At 38.6% G+C, this 18,735-nt stretch overlaps 1 protein-coding gene across 3 annotated transcripts in view; it reads left to right on the top strand.

Moving 5' to 3' along the window:
• The window catches only part of LOC130911906 (nuclear pore membrane glycoprotein 210-like), a 69,875-nt gene extending 51,475 nt beyond the window's left edge, over nucleotides 1–18,400 (top strand). For all 3 annotated transcript variants that reach the window (XM_057829566.1, XM_057829565.1, XM_057829564.1), the window contains 7 exons: nucleotides 1,913–2,027; nucleotides 2,317–2,463; nucleotides 9,529–9,779; nucleotides 9,868–10,072; nucleotides 11,019–11,129; nucleotides 12,793–12,870; nucleotides 17,793–18,400. In XM_057829566.1, the coding sequence (XP_057685549.1) occupies nucleotides 1,913–2,027; nucleotides 2,317–2,463; nucleotides 9,529–9,779; nucleotides 9,868–10,072; nucleotides 11,019–11,129; nucleotides 12,793–12,870; nucleotides 17,793–17,863 (978 nt within the window). In that variant the 3' untranslated portion in view covers nucleotides 17,864–18,400. The remainder of the gene's footprint in view (nucleotides 1–1,912; nucleotides 2,028–2,316; nucleotides 2,464–9,528; nucleotides 9,780–9,867; nucleotides 10,073–11,018; nucleotides 11,130–12,792; nucleotides 12,871–17,792) is intronic.
• The last annotated feature ends 335 nt before the right edge of the window (nucleotides 18,401–18,735 follow it).

Raw genomic sequence — 18,735 nt, 5'->3', positions numbered from 1 at the left:
GTAATGAATTTGTTAATTATGACAATAAATCCTATAGATGGCATTTACATTATTAACATTCTTTCTGTGAGAGGGATCCACGGATAGAAAGACTTGTAATTCTTAAAGGACAAATGTGACTAAATATTGCCATCTAGTGTATTTGTTGAGATTTCAGTAAATGATACTGTAGCCATGCCCAAATGCATGATGGGAAGTGGAACCATGACTGTGCGTAGTGCTACCAATTGATATATCTTCTCTGCGTTGGGAAATAATAATAATAAGAAAAAGATCAATTACTACCTTACTTCACCACATTGCTTCCCATGATATTTCTAATCGTAGGGAGAGGGATTGTAAGGATTTTGCCAATTAAAAAAAGGCTCCAAAGGCTGCCAAAATTCACTCTACTCATTTTACGCTGCCTTTTAGCTCTCTATATAGGTAAAATGGTGCCATTACAGATTGAGCACGACAATGCGTGAATGGGTCGTGCAGCGCATGCATTAATTGCATTAAATATTTTAACGTGATACATTTTTTAAAAAATTAATTACCGCCGTTATTGGGATAAACTTGACAACCCTACCTTGAGCCTAAACTAAAGACTCTGGATGAGTGTAACATATTATGTCTGTAACGTTAAATACAATTTGAAAACAATTTAATTAAAATATATATATTTAAAAAAGGCATGTTCGATATTTTTTTGCCGATTCCAATACTTTGAAAATGACGTGATCGGACCCGATCGATCGGGATCGGGACATCTCTAGCTAGAACTTTTGTTTGGTGCTGTTCCAGAGAGATTTACAAAGATGACAGCAATTGTTAAAACCTCACCTATTTAAACTGGCTTTTAATTTATATTTCTTTTTTCTATTGTTTTGTACTGCGCACGTTGTGTGAGCTTTTTCTTTGTTTCAACTGTAAAGCGTCTTTGAGCATCGGTAAAAGCGCTCTATAAATAAAATGTATTATTATAATTATTATTTTCCCCAAAAGCTCTTTTTTGTCTCGTGACCAGAGAACATTCTTCCAAAAGGTTTTTGGCTTTTTCAGGTATGTTTTGGCAAAATCCAGCCTGGTTTTTTATGTCTCTGGGTCAAAAGTGGGGTCTTCCGGATATCCTACCATAGAGTCCCTTTTCATTCAGATGCCGACAGATAGTACGGGTTGACACTGTTGTACCCTCGGACTGCAGGACAGCTTGGACTTGTTTGGATGTTAGTCGAGGTTCTTTATCCACCAGATGCAAAATCTTTCGTTTAAATCTCGTCAATTTTTCTTTTCCCTCACATCTAGGGAGGTTAGCCACAGTGCCATGGGCTTTACACTTATTGATGACACTGCACACGGTAGACACAGTAACATTTAGGTCTTTGGAGATGGACTTGTAGCCTTGAGATTGCCCATGCTTCCTCATAATTTCACTTCTCAAGTCCTCAGGCAGTTCTTTGGTCTTCTTTCTTTTCTCCATGCTTAATGTGGTACACACAAGGACACAGGACAGAGGTCGAGTCAACTTTAATCCATTTAAACTGGCTGCAAGTATTATTTAGTTATTGCCACCACCTGTTATGTGCCACAGTAAGGTAACAGGTGCTGTTAATTACACAAAGCATCACATGATTTTTCAAAGGGTGCCAATACTTTTGTCCAGCCCATTTTTGGAGTTTGGTGTAAAATGATCATTTTTTTTCCCATTCTCTTTTCTGTTTTTTCATTGCAAGTAAAATAAATGAAGATATTACTACCAAAGCAATTGTAATTGCAATCATTTTCTGGAGGAAATTGAGCATTATCTGACAGAATTGCAGGTGTGCCAATAATTTTGGCCAGCAGTGTATGTGGAATTAATCTGTAAAGTTGTCATAGGGTCAGCTCGTGTCAGCGTCCAAATAGAAATTGATTTTTTCCCGCTGATTAGGTCAAAGTGGAATCGGCTACAAAGACAGCTGCAATCGCACAAGCCAAACCAGTCCGAATTGGCAAGCAGACCAAAGTCCTACTCACAACCAAAGGAGAGGGAACAAATCTCATTGGTATGACTCATTTTTTGTCATCAAACGAACATAAGAATAGCTGACCGGTAATGTAATACCTGCATAACATTACTCCCTACTTTGAGCCTCCTGGCACTCACACTAATTAAAATAACAGCCTCAGTTTAGTTCAGTTTAGACTCAGTTTAGTGTGACATTTTAAATTCAGAATACATCAATACTGAATTGCTTGAATAAAATGCTTTCTGCAAAAATCTACTTCCACTTTTTCATTCTTCACATAATTTAGATAACTACGGTGTGTATAAATTTGTACTTAACCCTACAGGAACCTGCTCCTCAATCCAGACCAAAGCCATTGCGCATTTGCAACCAGAAACCTCTGTCACCTGCCAACTTGTTTTTACCAACGATGCTGTTGATTTCCCTGCGAGCAGCGTCTTCAAAACACGTACCAGCTTTGATCCCAAAATTGGTATGTCTTGATGTATTTTCATTCCCGTGAAGACTAGGGAATTTGATGACGCCATGTATCATAATTCTATTTTTAGAAATACATACACCTGAGGCTTCACTACCCCTTAGACACTAGAACTACCAAGGGTGGATCAGTTGATACAAAACCCTTTTGTATCCAGAGAATGGTCATTTGACCCTAATCATCATATATTTTAACAATAATAATGATAATACATTTTACTTGAAGGCGTCTTTCTGGCACTCAAGGTCGTCGTACAATCATTTAAAACATTTAAACTAGGGCTGTCAAAAATATCGCGTTAACGGGCGGTAATTAATTTTTTAAATTAATCACTTGAAAATATTTGACGCATATAACGCACATGCCCCGCTCAAACAGATTGAAATGACAGTACAGTGTAATGTCCGCTTGTTACTTGCTTTTTGATGTTTGGCGCCCTCTGCTGGCGCTTGGGTCCAACTGATTTTATGGGTTAGTACCATGAGTGAGCATGGTGTAATTATTGACACCAACAATGGTGAGCTACTAGTTTATTTTTTGATTGAAAATTTTACAAATTTTAATAAAACGAAAACATTAAGAGGGGTTTTAATATAAAATTTCTATAACTTGTACTAACATTTATCCTTTAAGAACTACAAGTTTTTCTATCAATGGATCGCTTTAAGAGAATGTTAATAATGTTAATGCCATCTTGTCGATTTTTTGTTATAATAAACAAATACATTACTTATGTACCGTATGTTGAATGTAAATATCCCTCTTGTGTCTTATCTTTCCATTCTAAAAATAATTTACAGAAAAATATGGCATATTTTATAGATGGTTTGAATTGCGATTGATTACCAATAATTCATTTTTAAGCTGTAATTATATTGATTAAAAATGTTAGTCGTTTGACAGCCCTAATTTAAACATATTAAAAGTGAGAAAATTAATTTATAGAACGTTTAAGGCAATTTTAAAATACTAAAAGAGATATAAGGGCACAGGAGGGAGTTGTAACATGAATGAGGTCGGACAAGTATGGAGGGGCGAGGTTATGGATGGCCTTGAATGTGAGGAGGAGAACTTTGAACTGGATTCGAAAGTGGACCGGGAGCCAACGAAGCTGTTGGAGGACTGGAGTGATGTGGTGGTTGGAGGGGGTATGGGTTATGATGCTGGCAGCTGAATTCTGGACCAGTTGGAGTTTATGGTTTATGAGGGAGGCCAAAGGAGAGATAGTTGCAGTATTCCAGGCAGGAAGTGACAAGGGTGTGAACCAGAATTGCACCAGAATGTGGGGTGAGGGAAGGGCGGAGGCGATTAATGGTGCATAAGTGAAAGTGGGCAATCCGGGTAATGTTATTTATGTGGGATTGAAACAAAAGTGTGTTGTCCAGGATAACTCCTAGGCTCTTGACTTGGGGGGAAGGTGAAACAGTGGAGTTGTCAATGGTAAGGGGTAGGCTATGTATTTTTTTGAGATAGTGAATTTGGAACCAACGAGGAGCACCTCAGTTTTATTGCTGTTAAGTTTTAGGGAATTGAGGGTAAGCAAGATTTTTATTTCTGTTATACAGTCAATCAGGGATGAGAGCGGGAGAGGGGAGCAGAGTTCGGAATTGAGGTAGAGGTGGGTGTCGTCGGCATCGCAGTGAAAGTGGATGTTGAATTTACGAAAAATATTAGCAAGGGGAAGTAGGTATATGATGTAGAGTAGGGGCCCGAGAACAGAGCCCTGAGGCACACCAGAGGTAACTGGAGAGGGTGCACAGTAGATTTAAATGACTTGAGTTGGATATATTGGGTGCGCTCAGAAAGATAGGATGAGTACCAGTTCAACGGGGTGCGGGTGATGCCAATAGTGGAAAGCCGCTGGAAGAGTGCGGTGTAACTAATGGTATGAAAGGCTGCAGATAGGTCCAGGAGGATGAGGATGGAGAGCAGTTCAGTCTTTGGGTTGTGTGATATTGTTGAGGAGTGCGAAGAGCGTTTTGGTGTTTCCTTGACTGGTGGTGATTATTCTGGAATAGTAAAGGGTTTTGGTGTTTTGTGAGCATTGAGGTCCTCATTAGTCATTCCCATTCACACTCGCAAAACCACAGGGTTGGATTGCTCCAATTAGCATCTTGAGTGTTTGCAGGGCAGGGGTGCCATGGCTTTGTCAGACAGTGGACCGCTCAGGCAGACAATTGGGCGAACAACCTTTTTACATCTTCCAAAAGCTGCAGTTTGCCTACAGTACAAGGGACATGTGTAATAAAAAACAAAACATTTTTTTTTTTTGTAGTGACATATGACACTTCGCCCTTTTCCCGGGGCTAGGTGTTGGAGGTTGTTGCCGAAACAATTTTTCCTTCTGCGCCTTCTTTGCGCCCGCATGAGAGTGAGCCAATTCCTTTGCAAGAACCACCAGGAAGTCCACCCGTCTCGCTTGCCTTCTGGTGCATGCCTGATCCAACACATACACTACTAGGGATGGGAATCGAAATCCGATTCCAATTCAGAACCGGTTCCTTGTGTTTCGAGGCCTCGACATCACAATGAAAAAGCCTGAACGATCCCTTTAACGATTCCTAAAGACGCATATTGCGTTGTGACATGTCTTGTTGTCCAGACGCATCAAACTAGCATGGCTCCAAGAACCACTCGCTCCAAAGTTTGGCTACACTTCACCAGGAAAGAGGGTGAAAATGAAAGGTTACGATGGTTTAGCACGAGCATTGCAGCCGTAAACATAACAATGACAGCACGTAGGTTCAAACGCTCGAAAGTGTCTTTACTTCACGAGGAAAAATTACAACAAAACGACTTGCAGTCTTGCAAGGTGGAGATAACTGCATCGGGAGGGAAGGTGGAGATAACTGCATCGGGAGGGAATAACACTGCATTGTCCTCACAGAGACGCTAAGGCTTAGTCCTGGCTATACAGCTAGCTAAACTCCCAAATGAGGATACAGAAGACGTTGATATAATTTGCTGACTTTATTCAACCATCACTTGAAGAGTGAAACTAAAAATAGAAATAAAACAAATCAATTTCGTCCCCAATAACAAACAGGTTTGCATCAACGTAAATCAGCGATGATTAGCTGCTAATACGGTTAGCATGCGTTCGCTAGCATTAGCACATCGTTCAATCTACTACACAACTGGATTTAAGTGTCCGATCGCGAGTGGAAGCACACAACAACAACACAAAAGACGATACATACAGGCGTTGCCTCTGTAGATATTTTACAAACATTAAAAAAGAACGTAGGCTCGTAGCAGTGTTTCCCCTCTCTCACTAACTAGGCCACTCGCTTGGATGCGGCATTTCTTCTTCACGTGTAAGCGCGCTCCTTTTCACTTGAGGAAGCGCAAGGGCACCCCCACTTGAGCATGAAAGCGCCATAAAAACTAATGCATTTCAATATACTGGTAAATAATACACTTTAACAGGGGTCCCAAACTACGGCCCGCGGGCCGAATACGGCCCGCCCCCACATTTGGTCCGGCCCCTGAACAATACCAGAGAGCATTTTGAATTTTTTTTTTTCTTAATAGTGTTATTTATTTTCTGGCCTTTTTCTGTGAAGAACTCAAATAGATAATAACCAAATAACCCTCTCTGATTAATAGTGTTATTATTATTTATTATTGTTATTATTATATTATTATTTTTATTTTATTTACTTTTGTTCTGTAAAGAATCCAGAAAGGGTTATTTGATTGCGGCTTTCTGAAAAGCAATATTTTTTTACATTTCGGCACTCCTGCAATCGTCACACTTTTTCTGTGTTCTGTTCAAACTGACCCTGGCCCCTCATCAGTTAAGTTATGTGGCCCTCACAGGAAAAAGTTTGGGGACCCCTGCTTTAACACATATTGCCAACGGCAGAACAACGACCTATATGCCAATATTCATTCATTCATTCATTTTCATATTTTTTATTTCTATTAGAAAAATGTTTCAGTACAATGTTACACATTCTTGTGCATTTGCCACTTATTGCCACAGTTAATATTGAGGCTTTGGGCCTCTTTTCACCTCGTTGTGAGTTTGTAAGGTTGTGACTTCTGATTAAACTCGATGCCAATCGAAATGTTTGTTCTTCTTTTTCCCCAAATTAGAATCGATAAGAGAATCGATAAAGATTTGAATCGTTAAGCAATATCGATAATGGAATCAGAATCGTAAAAATCCTATCAATTCCCATCCCTATACACTACCGTTCAAAAGTTTGGGGTCTAAGAGACCCTAAACCTTTGAACCGTAGTGTACATAATTACAGTTCAAAAGTTGGGTCGCTAGACCCCAAACTTTTGAGCGGTAGTGTATGCATTCAGTGATGCCATGTCAATCATATTGTAGAACACGGCGACTGGCCATCCCGGTGTTTGACAAAGCAAAGGGAGCCCTGGATTTGCAAATATTCAAGATGCTAATTGTAGCTATCCAGAGTGAACCCCCCCCTCCCTTTCACACCAGGCAGCGACTCCACAGGAGTGTGTAGGGGGGGTTGTATGCTTGATTGCTTGTTTGAGTAGTCTATTATTTGACAAAGCCAAGTAGTCAGTTTGGTATCGGGGTCATTTGATGCCTTTCTGGTCTTTATAGCCCAAAAAACCTGGGACTTGCAGTGTTAGCCATTTAGTTTTGAAAGCTTTGACATCATGGATTCGTAGAAGATAGTCTGAAAATCAAACTTGGTCGCCGTAGTCAGGCACAATGAGAAGGGGCAGGTGTATACTGTTTACAGGCTATAATCAATATCTGTGTAGCCAGAGGAGTGTATTTAACTGCTCCTATAAAAGGTGCCAGGTTGATGAATTGATCTGCAGCGGCTACCTAATGCCCGAAAGCTTGTGTGTATATATATATATATATATATGTATATTAGGGCTGTCAAAATTATCACGTTAACGCGCGGTAATTAATTTTTTTAATTAATCACGTTGAAATATTTGACGCAATTAACGCACATGTCCCGCTCAGACAGTATTCTGCCTTTTGGTAAGTTTTACAGCAAGGCTTTTTGTGCTGTCTAACAGCGAACTCTTGTGGTCGCTTTGCGACATGGTTTATTGTTGTCTTGCCAGTTCAGTATGGCTGCAGGACGTCTCGGGCTGGCGCCTACGTTGTAATGTTGTGCTTATATGATCCTTGGACAAGATTTGTCCGTAAGTATGGTTGTTGTAAATAATGTACATATTATGTTAGTAAGCGAAATGTTCTATTTTTTGTATGAGACGCTTTTTGTTTATGTTTTGTGAACCTGTATAGCGTGCTAAGCTAACGTTGTTGCTAATGCAATGCTTGTGTACTTTTTTTTGTAGTTTTACGACGGTCTACAGAGGACAATCGTTTGAGGCCATTTTATTAATAAATCAGATGAAAAAGAAAGATGTCTGATTATTATGGCGTCGTTCACTAGCTGTCTAGCTTTGGAAAAAGTAGATGCTTCGGAGTGAGGACAGCATAGACAGATTTAAATGACAGCAGAGTGAAATGCCCACTACAGTCCTTATGTACCGTATGTTGAATGTATCCATCTTGTGTCTTATCTTTCCATTCCAGCAATTTATTTTACAGAATATATAATTTATAGAAAAATATGGCATATTTTATAAATGGTTTGAATTGCGATTAATTGCGATTAATTATGATTAATTAATTTTTAAGCTGTAATTAACTCGATCAAAAATTTTAATCGTTTGACAGCCCAAATATATATTTATAATACAGTGGGGAGAAGTGTTCTCCCCACTGTATATATACATATACAGTATATATATATATATATATGTATATGTATGTATGTATATATATATATATATATAATATATATATATATATATATAGTATATATAAACGGATGTATACATTCAACATACGGTACATAAGGACTGTATTTGTTTATTATAACAATAAATCAACAAGATAGCATTAACATTATTAACATTCCGCCAGTGTTGATGTCAATAATTACTTACACAATGCTCATGGGTGCTGAAGCCTATAAAATCAGTCGCACCCAAGCACCAGCAGAGGGCAGCGAAACTCCATAAAACACAACAAGTGAGCGTTTCACTCTACTGTCATTTAAATCTGTCTGAGCGGGGTATGTGCATTAATTGCGTCAAATATTTTAACGTGATTAATTTAAAAAATTAATTAACGACCATTAATGCGATAATTTTGACAGCCCTAATATAAACCGATTTTTTTTTATTTTATTGACACGGCCACGTTGTGGTGAATAAACATATGCGGCGATCCGTTGCAGACCATTACGGCACGTGACGTCACCATTTTGTTTCGGTAATACTTCACTCTGATCGGCCGAATGATTTCGTCTATTTTTCTGTTTTTTTCACTCTTCATAAAGCACAGAATTTAGTTTCTTGAACTCATTTGAGTCAACGTTTATTGCAGCTCCGCAACTCGGACCATAACAAACGTAACAACAGACTACCTGTGTGTGTCCGTCAACTATATCTGTCCCTCGGGAAACTCAAACCCAAATAACAATCGTTCCTATTGTTACTGTCGTGTCGACAGCGATGAGTGCTCTAGGATTTCCGACTTACGTTCTCACTTTCATTTTACCGTATCAATCCATGGAAGAAACATTTATTCATCATGATGAAACGAGCCAGTTATACAGCAGCCTTTAAAAGAAAAGTCACATCTGTTTTGTTTTCTCCTAGATTCTGGTAAGTTGGAGAAGTTGTCAAATCATATTATTACTGTAAATGTTGTCAGTTTATGGTAATGTTTTGAACTACCAATATGCCGTGCTTGTGCTGTGTTTCACCATTGAGTAAAATGACATTTCTGTATCTGTACACGAGGTCTGTTTTCTTGTATTCTGCTATTTATTGGTGCTAAAATTAGGGTGTGCGTTATAGACGGGTACAATAATTTCCCCTAGATTTTACAAGTAAATTTGGGGTGCGCATTATACTCGGGTGCCCAATATATTCGGGAAATTACGGTCATTTGTTTACTTCAATCATAGTGTTGACACTAACACGTTGTTTCTCATCTTTCCTTCATCGTCAATCTCCTTTTTGCCCTTGCCACAGGCTTCTACACATGTTCCATGACCTTGCAACATATGGCTGACCAACTGACCAAACTTCTAAGCATGTCCATGCCCAACTTGCAAGTGAAGGCAGGCTTGGAGGGCAGTACCTTCTCTGGGGAGCAGGTCATCGCCACACTGCCTATTGAGCTCGGCCTCTTCTCCAACCTGACTGAGCTGATGCTCTCCACCCTGCACCCATCTGCAGAGCTTACAGTTTTTGGTCCAGCTGCTGCTCTAGCTGACATGGAAGTCAGGGGCAATATATTTTTACAAATTTAATGATACCTTACTCTGTGTAAGGACAACGAATTTAGAAAAACATCCTTCTGTGTGTTAGGTGGTCTCCAGTTGTCCCGACATTGGTATTCAAATATTTGAGGCAGACAGTGGCTTTGCATCTTGCTCGAAGTTAACAGTCAAGGCTCTAGACCTCCGAGAAACTGGTTCTGCTTCCATTACCATCAGCAGCGCCTCCTCGGGTCAGAGTTTCATCATCCCGATCACCTTGATACACGTGGCTGAGCCCGGTGCAAGCACACAAGGTCCGTTTTCTGTTCTAGATTAACTGCGAGTCACAATGAGGCAGTCACGTACAAATGATTCAAGCAGAGTACCGTATTGGCCCGAATATAAGACGGTGTTTTTTGCATTGAAATAAGACTGAAAAAGTGGGGGTCGTCTTATATTCGCGGTCTAGAAATTATACCCATTCACGACGCTAGATGGCGCCAGATATCTTTGAAGCGATGTTCTGTCATGACAGATCTCAGCAACTCTCAAGTTTAACCAGTTTGCATTATTTTATTGCAATGATTTTCCTTATTCTGGTTTGTTTCAAGACTACAGTTACAGTTAGACTTCACTTTGATGGTTAATGCAGTTATTGCAATTTTGTTGTTTTATCACAATAGATTGGTTTATTTACATTTCAAAAACCAGAAGCCATTCATTTACGAATGTGATTGCACTTTCGTTTACATGTTAAATGTTCAGATATTAAGATTTGAATGAGGCAAAATAACATGCTTTTTCTCTCAAATATATTGTTATAATCATTTGTTTCAGATGTACTGTAATTATTTTCTGTTTAAAAATTAATTTGGTGTTCAAAATTCTTTTTTCAAACTTGAGCCTTGAAAAAGAGGGGGTCATCTTATAATCAGGGCAGTCTTATATTCGGGCCAATACGGTAATTCCTTAATTTGCTTTGATCCATACCTACTTGAAATATACCGAGACACACTGTATGTATGACAAATTGCTATTGTTGAAGACTTTCAAAGCAGTATCATGTCAGATTAGATTCTGTATTCATTTAGGAAGGATTTTACAAAATGGCTTGCAGCAGCTAACAGAAATCAAATTTCATGACCTTATTGAAGCATTACATTTTGCTGTAATTAATCATTCATACTTTGTTGTCAATAATCCCAGCCCTCAGAATACATTTTGATAGGCTGTTATTTATCCTGTTCTCTTCTATGGCAGCTGCTGCAACAGTTGTGAACACGGAATGGGAGCTCCCGCTAGATGATTCTTACCATCTGAGGCTGTTGACCCTATTCGCCACAGTAGCATGTGCATCCATCGTCTACTTGGGTAGGATACCAGTTCTACTGAAAATTAATAGAGGTGGGTAGAGTAGCCAAAAATTATACTCAAGTAAGACTAGAGTCACTTTAAAATAATATTAATAAAGTAAAAGCAGTCATCCAAAAAATGTACTCAAGTACAAGTAAAGTATTTGATGAAAAGGATACTCAAGTAATGAGCAACACTGTGAGTAACTGCTTTAAAAAATTCACGGTGATTGTGGTGATCATGTTTATTTTCTTATGGTTATTCGCAGACTTTTTGCATGGTTTGAGGATAAAAGACACCAAATCATTAGTCAAGTGACAGTCTCACCCTTATTCGGAGCGGGCCTGCTACAACTACACTAATATCAGTGTTATGTATGGATAGGTATACCCATTTCTTTACGGACCCTTGATGAGTTGACACACTCACATTTTAACAGTAAACCAAATTTAAATCCCCCCAGAAAACAAAACACAGCGAGTTGTGAGAATTATATCTGGTTGTCTATGCACAACATTGTGTCATGTGGAGCTTATTGGTGGAGTGTTCTTTCCCCAACCCAGAGGTTGAGGGCTCAGTTCCCCCACCCTGGTGACCATGTAAGTGTCCTTGAGAATTATAGTGAGCCCCATGTTGCTTCTGATGCTTCCTCATCAGCAGGGGTGGGTAATAACGCATTACATGTACTCCGTTACATTTACTTGAGTAACTTTTTGAGAAAAATTTACTCCTAAGAGTAGTTTTACTAAGCCGTACTTTTTACTTTTACTTGAGTAAATTTGTGAAGAAAAAACACTACTCCGCTACTTTGGGCTACACAAGAGTTGTCACACTTTTCCTCTTTTTTAATTTTTTTTTTTTGCCAGCAATGCCAAGAGTAGCTCTACCAATTTCACGAATGAGACATTGCAGCAATAATCACATGACTCAATTATACCAATCAAACGCAAGCTTGCCGTACAATGATCGTGCCAGCCTTTTCAGTCATGTGGTGTCTTTAAAGCACCGTAAAAAAACGAAGTATTTGACACTGAGCGCTGCCCTCAACATGACTCGAAAGCACGGATTTTAACCTCTCTCCCAGTTTTTATATGGCACCGATTGACTACGGAAAACTGGAGGTATGATCCTTTTAATTTCATAATAGTAACTGTGAAGGAACTAATCACCATTCTAGCTACGAACTGTTTTCTCCACCAGAGGGCACTCATGCTCTTTGGACCAATAATGCTTAATTTTTGTCTTTTTTTTTTCTCACAGGAATTCAGTGATTTTTTTTCTTTCTTTGGCTTAATGTGGTTATGTAATGTGTTATTGTACAGTATCATTATAACAACAATTCATATTGATGACTTTGAAAAAAAAACCTAACAAAAACGTAAGCAGTTACTCACAATGTTACTCATTACTTGAGTATTCTTTTCACCAAATACTTTTTTACTTGTACTTGAGGACATTTTTTGGATGACTACTTTTCCTGAGTAATATTATTTTGAAGTCACGCTACTCTTACTTGGTAAAATTTTTGGCTACTCTACCCACCTCTGCTCATCAGTAGGTGATTGAGGAATTTGTGTCAAAACGCTTTGAGTATCTTGGAGTTAGAAGAACGCTATACAAGTGTAAGACCATTTACCATGAAGCTAATCTCTTAACTACTAACATGCTTTGCCTCCTGCAGTCCTCTACTTGGTGTTCCCTCACGAGCAGCAATCGTACCCTCAAACTTTTGTCCCCAGGACACCTCCACCTGTTGATGGTAGGACACTATTACAATTAATTAGTCCTGTAAAAAATAAAAACAACAAATATTGTTACAAGAAAAACTAAAGCCTTTAGAATTGCCTAGATCACTGCATTAATTGGCCACAAAATGTGGTCTAATCTTAATCCAAGTCATAACAATGAATCAACACAGGCTCCTTTAACTAATACCATGATTATTACAAAAACATTACGGATGGGCCAAAATTCAAACCCTTTGTTTTTTGGACTAATTTTTTTTCTTTTACTATTACTACGTATGATCCTTAGCAAGTGGAAAATCAATCGCAATGTTCTGCCATGCATTTTCTTATTTTTAAAGGGATATCTTAAGTGTATAAACACATATATGTGTATGTGTGTGTATATATATATATATATATATATATATATATATATATATATATATATATATATATATTAGGGATGTCAAAATTATCGTGTTAACGGGCGGTAATTATTTTTTTAAATTAATCACGTTAAAATATTTGACGCAATTAACGCACAAATGCCCGCTCAAACAGATTTAAATGACAGCACAGTGAAACGTGTACTTGTTGTGTTTTTTGGAGTTTTGGCACCCTCTGCTGGCGCTTGGGTGTGACTGATTTTATGGGCATGAGCATTGTGTAAGTAATTATTGACATCAACAATGGCGGGCTACTAGTTTATTTTTTGATTGAAAATTTTGCACATTTTATTAAAACGAAAACATGAAGAAGGGTTTTAATATAAAATTTCTATAACTTGTACTAACATTTATCTTTTAAGAACTACAAGTCTTTCTATCCATGGATCGCTTTAACAGAATGTTAATAATGGTAATGTAATCTTGTTGATTTATTGTTATAATGAAGAAATACAGTACTTACTGTATGTACCGTATGTTGAATGTATATATCCATCTTGTGTTTTATCTTTCCATTCCAACAATAATTTACAGAAAAATATGGCATATTTTATCGATGGTTTGAATTGTGATTCATTGCGATTAATTACGATTAATTATTTTTAAGCTGTAATTAACTCGATTAAAATTTTTAATCGTTTGACACCCCTAATATATATATATATATATAATATACACTGCTGGCCAAAAGTATTGGCGCCCCCTACAATTCTGTAAGATAATGCTCAATTTCTCCCAGAAAATGATTGCAATTTCAAATGCTTTGGTAGTAATATCTTCATTTATTATGCTTGCAATGAAAAAAACACAAAAGAGAATGGGAAAAAAATTAAATTATCATTCATTCATTTTCCATGCCGCTTTTTCCTCACGAGGGTCACGGAGGTGCTGGAGCCTATCCCAGCTAACTACGGGCAGAAGGCAGGGGACACCCCAAACTCGCCAGCCAATTGCAGGGCACAAGGAGACATACAACCATTCACGCACACACTCATACCTACGAACAATTTAGAGTGTTCAATCAGCCTACCATGCATGTTTTTAGGATGTGGGAGGAAACCCACGCAGGCATGGGGAGTACATGCAAACTCCACATAGGAAGGCCGAAGCCCGGGATTGAACCCTTGATCGCAGAACTGTTAGGCGGACGTGCTAACCACTCACCCACCGTGCCGCACACTAAATCATTATCATTTTACACAAAACTCCAAAAATGGGCTGGACAAAAGTATTGGCATACCTTGAAAAAAATCATGTGATGCTTCACTAATTTGTGTAATTAACAACACCTGTTACTTTCCTGTGGCGCATAACAGGTGGTGGCAATCACTATATCACTTGCAGCCAGTTAAAATTGATTAAAGTTGACTCAACCTCTGCACTGTGTAGTGTTGTGTACCACATTGAGCATGGAGAAAAGAAAGAAGACCAAAGAACTGTCTGAGGACTTGAGAAGCAAAACTGTGAGGAAGCATGGCCAATGTCAAGGCTACAAGTCCATCTCCAAATACCAGAATGTTCCTGTGTCTACCGTGCGCAGTGTCATCAATAAGTGTAAAGCCCATGGTACTGTGGCTAACCTCCCTAGATGTGGACGGAAAAGAAAAATATATGAGAGATTTCAACGAAAGATTGTGGGGATGGTGGATAAAGAACGTCGACTAACATTCAAACAAGTTCAAGCTTTCCTGCAGTCCGAGGGTACAACAGTGTCAAACCCGTACTATCCGTCAGCGTCTGAATGAAAAGGGACTCTATAGTAGGATACCCAGGAAGACCCCACTTCTGACCAGAGACATAAAAAAGCCAGGCTGGAGTTTGCCAAAACTTACCTGAGAAAGCCAAGAACGTTTTGGAAGAATGTTCTCTGGTCAGATGAGACAAAAGTAGAGCTTTTGGGGAAAAGACATCAACATAGAGTTTACAGGGGGGAAAAAACGAGGCCTTCAAAGAAAAGAACACGGTCCCCGCAGTCAAACATGGCAGAGGTTCCCTGAGGTTTTGGGGTTGCTTTGCTGCTTCTGGCACTGGACTGTTTGACCATGTGCATGGCATTATTAAGTCTGAAGACTTCCAACAAATTTTGCAGCATAATGTAAGGCCCAGTGTGGGAAAGCTGGGTCTCCCTCAGAGGTCATGGGTCTTCCAGCATGACAATGACCCAAAACACACTTCAAAGAGCACTAGAAAATGATTTGAGAGAGAGCACTGGAGACTTCTAAAGTGGCCAGCAATGAGTCCAGACCTGAATCCCATAGAACACCTGTGGAGAGATCTGAAAATGGCAGTTTGCAGCAGGCACCCTTCAAATCTCAGAGACCTTGATCAGTTGGCCAAAGAAGAATGGTCTAAAATTCCAGCAAAGCACTGTAAGAAACTCATTGATGGATACCGTAAGCGGTTGTTCGCAGTTATTTTGTCTAAAGGTTGTGCTACCAAGTATTAAGCTAAGGATGCCAATACTTTTGTCTGGCCCATTTTTGGAGTTTTGTGTAAAATGATAATGATTTTTTCCCCCATTCTCCTTTGTGTTTTTCATTGCAAGCAAAATAAATGAAGGGATTACTACCAAAGTATTTGTAATTGCAATCATTTTCTGGAAGAAGTTGAGCATTATCTTAGAGAATTGCAGGGCTGCCAATAGTTTTGGCCAGTAGTGTATATGTATTGCAATTACTAAATATTTCAAGTTTCAAGTATATTCAGAAATACAACAAACTATGCAGTTTTTGCACATCACATTATACAACGTCAATACACAGTGACACATAATTTTATTATTCCAGTCCAATAATTGAGTAATTTAGACTGATTTAGCCTAGATTTAGATTTAGTCTGAGAGAAAGGCACAGCGTTAAAATAGCTTCAAGATTAAAATGCAGTTACTATGGGGCAAATAAGTAATTAGTCAACCACTAAATGTGCAAGTTCTCCCACTTGAAAATATTAGAGAGGCCTGTAATTGTCAACATGGGTCAACCTCAACCATGAGAGACAGAGTGTGGGGAAAAAAAACAGAAAATCACATTGTTTGATTTTTAAAGAATTTATTCACAAATCATGGTGTAAAATAAGAATTTGGTCAATACCAAAAGTTCATCTCAATACTTTGTTATGTATGTAGAGCAGTGATGTTTTGAGGCTGTTGTTGGGCAACACGGACTTTCAACTCCCTCCACAGATTTTCTACGGGGTTGAGATCTGGAGACTGGCGAGGCCACTCCGGGACCTTGAAATGCTTCTTTCGAAGCCATTCCTTTGTTGCCCTGGCTGTGTGTTTGGGATCATTGTCATGCTGAAAGACCCAGTCACGTCTGATCTTCAATGCCCTTGCTGATGGAAGGAGATTTTCATTCAAAATATCTCGATACATGGCCCCATTAATTCTTTCCTTTACACAGATCAGTCGTCCTGGTTCCTTTGCAGAAAAACAGCCCCAAAGCATGATGTTTCCACCCCCATGCTTCACAGTGGATATGGTGCAATTCAGTATTCTTTTTCCTGTGTTTCTACCAAAAAGTTCTATTTTAGTTTCATCTGACCATAACACATTCTCCCAGTCCTCTTCTGGATCATCCAAATGCTCTCTAGCGAACCGCAGACGGGCCTGGACGTGTACTTTCTTCAGCAGGGGGACACGTCTGGCAGTGCAGGATTTGAGTCCATGGCGGCGCATTGTGTTACTGATAGTAGCCTTTGTTACTGTGGTCCCAGCTCTCTGTAGGTCATTCACTAGGTCCCTCCGCGTGATTCTGGGATTTTTGCTCACTGTTCTTGTTATCATTTTGACGCCATGGGGTGAGGAGGGAGTTGAAAGTCCGTGTTGCCCAACGACAGCTCCAAAACATCACTGTTCTAGAGGAGATCTGCATGGAGGAATGGGCCAAAATACCAGTAACAGTGTGAAAAGCTTGTGAAGGGTTACAGAAAACGTTTGGCCTCCGTTATTAACAAAGGGTACATAACAGAGTATTGAGATGAACTTTTGGTATTGACCAAATACTTATTTTCCACCATGATTTGCAAATAAATTATTTAAAAATAAAAAAAAAAAGTGATTTTCTGTTTTTTTTTTTCCACATTCTGTCTCATGGTTGAGGTTGACCCATGTTGACAATTACAGGCCTCTACAATATTTTCAAGTGGGAGAACTTGCACAATTAGTGGTTGACTAAATACTTATTTGCCCCACTTTATAAATCACTGGGGGAAACCCTTGCTTTAATTTAACTAGTGGTTAGGATAAGATCACATTTCAAAATCAATATACAGTAGGTAGGAAACCAGGTCAATCCAAATTTTTACACTTTTTCTTGTGACTGTACAAATGAATTTTTGTTTTCTCAGCCAATCTTAAAGACTTGAATTGAACAGAACAGAACCAGTGTCTGTCAACAAGCAGTCTGACAAAATGTGAAGAAATTAGCACTTTAATTAATTAAAATATGCCAAGCATACGATTCAACTTTGTCAAATGATGACTGACACTTCTTCTGATTCTTCTTCAGCCCCAGATTCCAGGATGATTCGACACAGAAGCCGCAGGGTGCGTCTCTGGTCTGTAAACTACTCGTGCTGACAAAGCCCATATTATGGTCACTCCTGTCCCACAGCTGGTCATAATTATGTACCTCATCCTGCTTAGAATGAAAGCAGTGGGATCTCAGTGCAAAATAATTGCATTTTAATATTATACTTTGTTGTTGTAGCCTGAGCACACAAACACTGCCCACTGAAAACAATCGAACCTGTTCCAAATCCTTTTAATGTGTGTCATCAGTTCCTCTTTATTATTGTCATTTGGGATATCTGTTCAAGCCATTTGTGTGTGTGCAGCTTCTGTTTGAAATTCCAGATAAAAGAAGCCTTGATGCTTTAGATCATAGGTGCCTGTTTGCATCACATATAAAGTTATTTCTTTTTTAATTGCTTGCTTTTTTTTTTTATCCTTATTTCCTTTATTCTGTATTTTAGCAGGGGTGAAAGTGGGCCGGAACGCCATTCTGGCATACGGTACGGAAATATGTCGGCAACTGTCAAAACCCCATGTTTTAAAAAACTGTGACGCTGCATCACACGCATCTCAAATAAAAACAATCTACTAATGTCAGATTTACATACACAAGTTTTAACAACAAGCCTAATAAAGAGTTTAGGGCTGCAGCTATCGAATATTTTAGTAATTGACTGAAAATTCTATCGATTAATCGAGTGATCGGATAAAACTTTTTTTAAGGTAAAGAGCAATTGTAAATATACATGAGGAAAAAAAGACATTTAATCCAATATTGAACCATTTTCAGTCAATCAATGTCTTTATTTTCGATGTACATTGTTGGAAACAGCCAACAATTGCATCTCAGATGTGACTAGAAAAAAAATTCACTGCTTTCACTCAAAAAACTTCTAGATCTTATAAAAAAAACAACAACAACAAAAAAACATTTCATA

This window comes from Corythoichthys intestinalis, chromosome 2 (genome assembly GCF_030265065.1).
Source record: "Corythoichthys intestinalis isolate RoL2023-P3 chromosome 2, ASM3026506v1, whole genome shotgun sequence".
In the NCBI taxonomy this organism is placed as follows: Eukaryota; Metazoa; Chordata; class Actinopteri; order Syngnathiformes; family Syngnathidae; genus Corythoichthys; species Corythoichthys intestinalis.
Note: the sequence above shows the minus strand (reverse complement) of the source record. Positions and strands in the feature narration are given on the sequence as shown.